Source organism: Benincasa hispida, chromosome 1 (genome assembly GCF_009727055.1).
Source record: "Benincasa hispida cultivar B227 chromosome 1, ASM972705v1, whole genome shotgun sequence".
Taxonomy (NCBI): domain Eukaryota; kingdom Viridiplantae; phylum Streptophyta; class Magnoliopsida; order Cucurbitales; family Cucurbitaceae; genus Benincasa; species Benincasa hispida.
The window spans coordinates 29613110-29621357 of NC_052349.1; the positions used below are offsets into that span (position 1 = coordinate 29613110).

General features: G+C 32.9%; 1 protein-coding gene across 1 annotated transcript; it reads left to right on the plus strand.

Moving 5' to 3' along the window:
* The first annotated feature begins 421 nt into the window (after positions 1-421).
* On the plus strand, positions 422-5341 carry LOC120091533 (dihydrofolate synthetase). The gene is made up of 10 exons (XM_039049645.1): positions 422-882; positions 1135-1232; positions 1335-1485; positions 1747-1809; positions 1913-2074; positions 2577-2759; positions 2940-3039; positions 3359-3490; positions 3821-3952; positions 4918-5341. The coding sequence occupies exons 1-10, from the start codon at positions 586-588 to the stop codon at positions 5244-5246; spliced, it is 1647 nt and encodes a 548-aa protein (XP_038905573.1). The 5' UTR covers positions 422-585; the 3' UTR covers positions 5247-5341.
* The last annotated feature ends 2907 nt before the right edge of the window (positions 5342-8248 follow it).

The window sequence follows — 8248 nt, forward strand, 5'->3', positions numbered from 1 at the left end:
TTTGATAAAAAAAAAAAAGTATAGTTTTCAATAATTGAATTTAATATTAAAATATTAGTTTATTTCAATTTTAAGTTAACGTATTATGGTAAAAAAATTGATCATTTTCAAATTAGCTAAAGTGATCAAAGTCTATGAAATTTTATTTTAAAATCTAGTAAGGTTAAAATATAAATTTATTAAAACAATAGATTAAATAAAATTATAATTTTAGTCAAAACCTCTATTTCATTTTTTTTAAAAAAATATTCTTATAATTTTTTTAAATTTATTTTAAACTTAATTATATTAAAATAATTAATATAACAAATTTAAACTAATTTAAAATCTAATAAGTGATTAAATACAAAAAAATATTTCATAAATTAAGTATTTATAAATCTACACTTTATCCTCAAGCTACTTAAATCTGCACACCAAATCCAAATTTCCAAACCTTACACTTTAAACACAGTTTTCTTAAATTCAACTCCTAAACCTTCCAATCCAAGAGTTTCGAACACTTGCTCTATCAGCCATTCTTCAAGATCACAAGTCGCATCTCCTTCAATCCTTTTTCCCAAAAGAAACAATGCCCATTTCAGAATGAAGATCTTCAAATATCATCACCATTGTCGACCTCAGATTCTCGGAACCCTTCTTCTAAATCATTTCCGTGGTGAATGCCCTTCTATCAGTGTCCGCATAGGGTCCAAACAATGCTTTAGCACTCACCCAGAAGATCAACACATGACCGAATTCATGGAATATTTAGATTCCCTGAAGAACTACGAGAAATTGGGTGTGCCCAAAGGCGCTGGCACTGATTCTGATGATGGGTTCGATCTCGGAAGGATGAGAAGGCTGATGGAGCGCCTGGGTAATCCACAGTCGAAGTTTAAGGTTGCCTCTTACTTTTCTTAGTCTAACTATTTTTTGCAATCCTGGACTGACCCATATTTTCTGCAACTCAACTGAGTTAAATTAGACTTAAAAGTATTTATTCGATCACTGTTAAGCCTTAAAGCTTGCAGATTTAATCTTTTATTCATATTTATACTCTCCTCACTTGTGATGGTAAATGACATTACCATCGTTTGAAAATGGCACATGAAAAGTTTAAGCTCATAGTGACTAATTGTAGGACAATTGTAGGCAATTCACATTGCGGGAACGAAAGGAAAAGGGTCGACTGCGGCTTTCCTTTCTAACATTTTACGAGCAGAGGGATACTCCTTTGGTTGTTATACTAGGTACAGCCTAATTGCCAACTGTGATCAAATTTTCTGTATACTCATACTTGGGAGTGATTTGAGAAGGTATAACTTTCTGCTTGTGAACTTTTTCATGTGTAGTCCTCATATTGAAACTATAAGGGAACGTATTTCGCTCGGAAGATCTGGAGAGATGGTCTCTGGGAAGGCTCTAAACTCTCTTTTCAAAAGGAACAAAGAGTTTTTTGACCAGTCAGTAGAGCTTGAAAATGGACGCATAAGTCACTTTGAGGTACTAATTCATGCTGTCTGTTGTTGTGATTGAAAATTCTCTAAGAATCCAAATGGCTTATTTGCTGCTTCTGATTCTTCTACATGATTTAATTAAGCAAAATGATGTTCTGTATCCTGCATCATTTTGGGCTTGGTTTCATCTAGTAAGATATAAATTGTTCGTGTCAATGATAAACCTTTGAACCCCTAAAAGTTCATTGGCCTATGCAGTCATTAATGTTTCTTCAATCTTTTAGACAAGCTGATGAAATTCTCCCAGGTCCTTACTGCTATGGCATTCTTGCTCTTTGCTCAAGAGAATGTTGATCTTGCAGTCATTGAGGTTCACTTTCTTTTAGACTAATCTTTTCTGTCAAGTATCTTTTATTTCTCCAAAAGAAGCTTATAAGGCCATTGACAACATGTTCTTATTTTAACTGAAACAGGCTGGACTTGGTGGTGCACGAGATGCAACAAACATAATTTGTAGCTCTGGACTTGCTGCTGCAGTCATAACTTCAATTGGAGAGGAACACATGGCTGCCCTGGGTGGCTCCTTGGAAAGCATTGCAACAGCAAAGGCTGGAATAATTAAACGTGGTTGTCCAGTTAGGTTGTTTTCTTGATGTAATTTTGATGCTGTTTGATTTTGTTCAGCCTTTGATATTCATTATCCACGCATTATTAGTTTTTCCTTTTCTAATGAGTTGACATGACCTACTAGAAGTGAAGAGGGGACTTAAAGTCAGCCTGAACTTACATAAGACTATGGAGATCATGAAAGTGCTCTCTAATAAGCCATACTTATTGTTTGAAATAATAATTTGGTTGAAAGACTAAACTGAAGGTTTTTGTCACAATGAACTTTAAGCACAACACAAGAAAACTGAATTCCTGCCCATCTTTCAAATTATTGCCATATAGGAAGGTATCAAATTAGTCTGTTGCTGTAAACTGAAGTTGATGTAAGTCTATGTATTTGTTTGTCTGTGTCTGTGTGTGAGAGAGAAGCTTATTCTCCAACTCCAATTGTGATAATTTATCCTGTTTCATTCTATCTCTCTTCTCTTCTGAAATTTATTCCTAATGGACTCCTTAATTTGATGTCAGGCCATTCTGGGTGGCCCATTCCTTCCAAGTATTGAGCGCATTCTTCGTGATAAAGCATTGTCCATGTCTTCGCCAGTAATTTCAGCCTCAGGTCCTGGAAATAGAAGTACCATAAAAGGTGTAAGCCTGCTCAATGGAGGAATTTGCCAATGCTGTGACGTAGTAATTCAAATAGACGATGAAGTATGGCTCATGTATTCTTAAACAAATACAAATTTCACTCCTTGAATTTCAAGCAAGAGTTTCTCAATCTCATTGTCAAATAGTCGTGTATTAAATCGTTTAGCGGATCGCATAGATGATCGTGTAACTCAACAACTTATCAATAAAATTCTTCTTAACGATTTGGTTTCTATCATGCAGTTCATCGAGTTATTGGATGTCAACCTCCGCATGCTTGGACATCATCAACTTCAGAATGCAGCAACTGCAACTTGTGTTATTCTTGCTCTCCGCAATTTAGGTATAATATCATTTTGTATATTTGATTTGATATCCATACCTTCATGTAGAGAATAAACATGTGATGTGTAATGATTTCCCTGACACGTTTACTGAAGATAATAGCTGGAGTCTGTTGCATCTACACTTTTCTTTTTGAAGTTTCTGAATAGTTTGTGCCCTTTGCATGTGAGACCTGTGCAGATAGGATACTTTAGAGACAATTCTGCTAAAGTCGTAGGGAAAAGATACTTATAATTTCTTGCTTTTAGATGATAGATTGTAGTTTATTTCACTGAATACTTTCTTTTAATCTTCTCCTATCGTGATAAATAACTCAGGTTGGAGAATTTCGGATGCATCTGTCAGGAGTGGACTAGAGCAAACATTCCTGGTCGGTAGAAGTCATTTCTTACCAGCCAAGGAAGCTGGGGTTCTTGGACTGCCTGGAGCAACAATATTGCTTGACGGAGGTGCATTCACATTTCTGTCTACTAATGTCAAGTTTGGTCTGTTGGGACCTGATCATTGTGCTTGTGCTGCATCTTGTCTATCGTATTGTACTTAAAGACTTTTGGTAATTTGATGTTCAGGACATGGGCACTCTTTTAGCTGTTAGTGGTAAATGTTTATAGTTGGTCTGCTGACCGCTTAAAGTTTTGCAGAATATTGTAGATCCACTTGATGTTAAAATTTCAACCCGCATCAACTGATATATATTGGAGTTTCGTTGTTCTCGATGTTGGTGTCATCTTGCATTCTTTTAGACGGCCTTTCTAATTGGTTCTTGAATGTTTTCTCAGCCCACACCAAAGACTCTGCTAAAGCATTAGTGGATACCATTCAAATGGCTTTTCCTGAAGCTCGATTGGCTCTTGTGGTTGCAATGGCCAGTGATAAGGATCACATTGGTTTTGCCAGAGAGTTCCTTCAAGGTATAACCTTCCCCTGCAAAGAGTTGGTCTCGTATTTTCTTCACCACAGAAGTTTTTTCTTGATTATAAATTCTTTGATACTCGTGAAGCTTTTGGATTAGGCCTCATCTGGTTCGAATAACCATGTTTCTTTTGGATCATATGAGAATGTTTATTTTGAATCATATGAGAATGTGTACAGAGATAGATTAGCTAAAGTGTGTATAGATCAAAATAAACGACTGGAAGAAAGTGTGTTAACAAAAGTTGGTAAGAAAAAATATGTTTAAATAGTGTGGATAAACTAAAACTGTTAACGACAGTTTTGTCTAGTGAATTTATGATAGATTCTAAAAATTTCATTTTAGTTCTTAAATATTAGTTTAAGTTCCAAATTTTAGTTAAAAGAAGCTAAACAAATGAAAACGGAAACAAAATGATCTTTATTTATCAAATAGGAGGCCTAAAGTGTGAGGTATGGACTCCATTAAATTACATGCCTCCCATTCTACCTTTGCTCTTTTTTTTTTTTTTTTTTTTTTTTTTTAAAAAAAAAAAAAAGAAAGAAAACAAAAATGAGACCTTCAATTGAAGGAATGAAAAGAAACAAATTAACTTCCAAAGGGAGTCAAAAAAGCAAAGAGAAAACATATAAATAAAGTGAGCCTAGTAAGCACCCCAATACAGATATCCTGAGAAGCGAAATCAATGAACGAAAAGCATATCATAGATAAGCTTTTAATTTGGAAATATCAAATCGCTTTAGGCTACACTGTTCACTTATTCTCGAAAGTCATTTGATCACGCTCTAATAAAATTTCAGAAATGATTGCAATTTATCGAAATGATTACTTTTTGTAGAGATTCTGTATAACTTTACATATGTTATGCAATGTCATGTAATCTTGTTGTTCATCTGTCTTCTCTGATGTTGTGAGATGTGACAATATGAAATGCTGACAGTCAGCTGTTAACTGAATTTTCAGGTGGAAAATTGGAGTCCATTGTCTTAACTGAAGCCCATATTGGTGGAGGCAAATCAAGGACAACTTCAGCTGTTTTTCTAAGAGACTGCTGGATCCAAGCATCCAATGAATTGGGGATCCCTATTTCTTTAGAAACTAAAGATGCACCGGTTTCCTTCACAAGCAAACTCGAAAACAGACCAGTATTAACTACCGAGACCTCGTTATTACATGCCATAAAAGTCGCTGCTGAGATTCTCAAGCAGAGAACGGAAGGGCGGCAAGGTCTTGTCGTAGTAACTGGCTCTCTGCATGCCGTTTCAATGGTGTTATCTTTTCTTCATTCTTGAAGTCTTTATTTATGAAAAACACTTCATTCGTATGTACTTTGAGCATAGTTCTTGAGTATTGCAGATTATTTTGGTAGCATATTTCTTATGAATTATTTGAGGCGTAACATTAATGGCAGGAAAAAGTAAGCAAAATTGGTTTTTTTTTTTTTGGGGTGTCAAAATCCATGATTGTTGGAAACAAACCTTACAAAGGGTAAGTTGCTGCACTACGTTCGAGTACAACTGAGAAACTCAGCACCGAGTGATCCAATCTTTATGATAACATCAAAATTTGTGATAATCTTTTTCAAACAAATTAGAGACTCACTATAAGAAATTAGGACTTTTTGCAATACCAAAAAGTGTATGAAAAGGTTAAAATTATTGACAAAGGTTCTTCCAATGAAAAAAGTCATCGTTGGGAGACTCTGCCAATGACATTAACAAGAAGCGTCGAGAAGAGGGTTCAGTAACCTTCAAAGGGAAGAGTTTTTTGCAATACCAAAAAGCGTTTGAAAAGGTTAAAATTATCAACAAAGGTTCTTCCAATGAAAAAGGTCATCGTTGAGAGACTCTTTGCCAATGACACTAACAAGACGCATCAAGAAGAGGGTTCAGCAACATTCAAAGGGAAGATTCAACAAACTAGTCTTAAGATTTGGAGCATGTTGTGCTAGATTTTCATTACTTTCAGTGAATATCTCTGAGATGCTTGTTTCTTCTTCTATTTTTTTTTTAAAGGAAAAAATGGTTATCTTGGATTCAAGAAGAGAAGATTTGAGAAAGAATAGGTTTAAAAGAATAAATGCTGTTGTTTAATTACCCAATGGCTTCAGAACTTGAAAGGCTATTCTGAACTATATATTGACATTCCAATTGCTGTGTGCAGAGCCATTAGTGAACCATAAAGTGCAGACTGAAAAAGAGAGGTCTAATGGTGGGTAGTCATTATCTTTCACCTATTCTAAAGTTTTTTTTCTAGTGCTTCTTTCTCCATTTTCTTTAATGCATTTTTACTCTTTGTTTTGTTTCTTTTACATCTAAGTTGACGTAGCTTTTTATGAGGTGGGATATGAGTATGTGAAGTTCTAACTTCTTAGTCGAAAGCATAAGGAAACATCGTAGGATTAACAATTTGATTCTCATTTTATCTTTAATTTTCTACTTTCAAATGCTTTGTTTACAACTAGTTTTCACTTCTTCACAATAAAGTACAAAATTTTAGCCAAATTTAGATGAAAAATCATTTTCTTAACCTTGTTTCTAATCATTTGGATTTTTTTTTTTTTTTTTTTTTTTGAGATATTCACGAATGTTTGGATCAACTTACGTTCATCTCGACTAATCTCATGGATGGGACAACTTACCTAATCCTATTACATTTTGATATCAAGGAAACTCAGATATTAAATACTAAGTAGGTGGTCATCATGAATTGAACTTGTTCCCTCTTAGTTTCTTATCAAACCCAAACCCTTTATTTACCACTAGGTCAAACCATGATGGTAACCATTTGGTTTTTTGTTTTAGTTTTTTAAAATTAAACCTACAAACACCAATTTCACATCTATATTTCTTGCTTTACTATCTACTTTTTATCAATATTTTTAAAAATTAAGCCAAAATTTGAAAACTAAAAGAAAAATTAGTGTATTTTATTTTGAAAAAAATAATTTGATTTAGAATTCAATTCATTTACTGATTGATGAAAAAACCATCGTCAACGGAGAGGAAATAGAGCTTAATCTTCAAATCCGACAAAACCAAAAATCAAGTGGTTACCGGATGGGAGCTTCGTTTTTAGTTTTTAAAATTTGGTTAGGGTTGCAAACATTTGTGATAAGTATTTGAATAGTAATTAATGAATTAAATTTTACTGCTTTACCTTTTTATGTGTCAACAATGTAATGTTTTGATCTTTCATGAATTAATGCACACAATTCTTCTGGGTTATAGTTATACTATGTTTTTCTGTCATGTTCGAATTGTCATATTTGTGTATATGTTTGTCTTTTGTTATGTCGTTGTCTTGTCGCATGACTAATGACAAAAATCAACTTAAGTTTAAGACTGATTTATAATAAAAGTAAATATGCCATCATAATGATTTTAACTCCTAGCAAGATTTAAATATAACTCAACTCTATAAATTCTGATGTTATAACTTAAAATTCAAGCATAGTTTAAAGGACATTACTACCTCCCATGGTTGAACTTATAAAAACTTAAAATTAATAATTAAAAAAACTATTAATACAAAGAGAAACCAACCAATTGAAAAATTTTGATTCTACATTTCTTTGGAATTGAAGACTTTAGAGAAAGGACAGTGGAAAAGACACAAATATTAAATCTTAATCTCTCTTTAAAATTGAAAACCTTCTTCCACATTTGAGCCAAATTGAGACTTTCTTGTTATTGTATGTTTCTATATAAAGAAAATAATAATAAAAAGTGAAATAAAATAAATCATAATGATGATGGTTTGATATAAATTCTAACACAAGGATAATATAAATTGAACCTATATGTTTATGAATTATTATTTCTCTGCGAACTTAAAATTTACTATCTTATAGTTCTAAAAAAAAAATAGTATCACAGTATTTTTATATCGATATTTATCTTACATAGGAAACATGAGACATTTGGCCTTTCAATTTAAGGTCCCAATAAATTGAGAGAAACACGCAGAAAATTTAATAAGGAATCATGATCACCAAGTGACTAAGGTACAAGTTCGTGGAACTTCTATTTGTCAGTTCAAATGCGACTAGCTTTTACAAACAAACGCTCAACTTTACTTATTATGTTATTGTTTTACGTCGATAAAGAATCACACTTTATTTTTTAAAAATTAAAAATGATAAACTTGATCATTTGGAATATAGTCGAAAAAGGAAAATTTCTAAGTTTTCAAAACTAGAATTGAAATTCAATATCCAAAGACATTATTATTAAGAAAAAGATGAATAACAATACTGTCTGGTTCCATTTTTTGTTTTTGTGTTTGTGTTTTT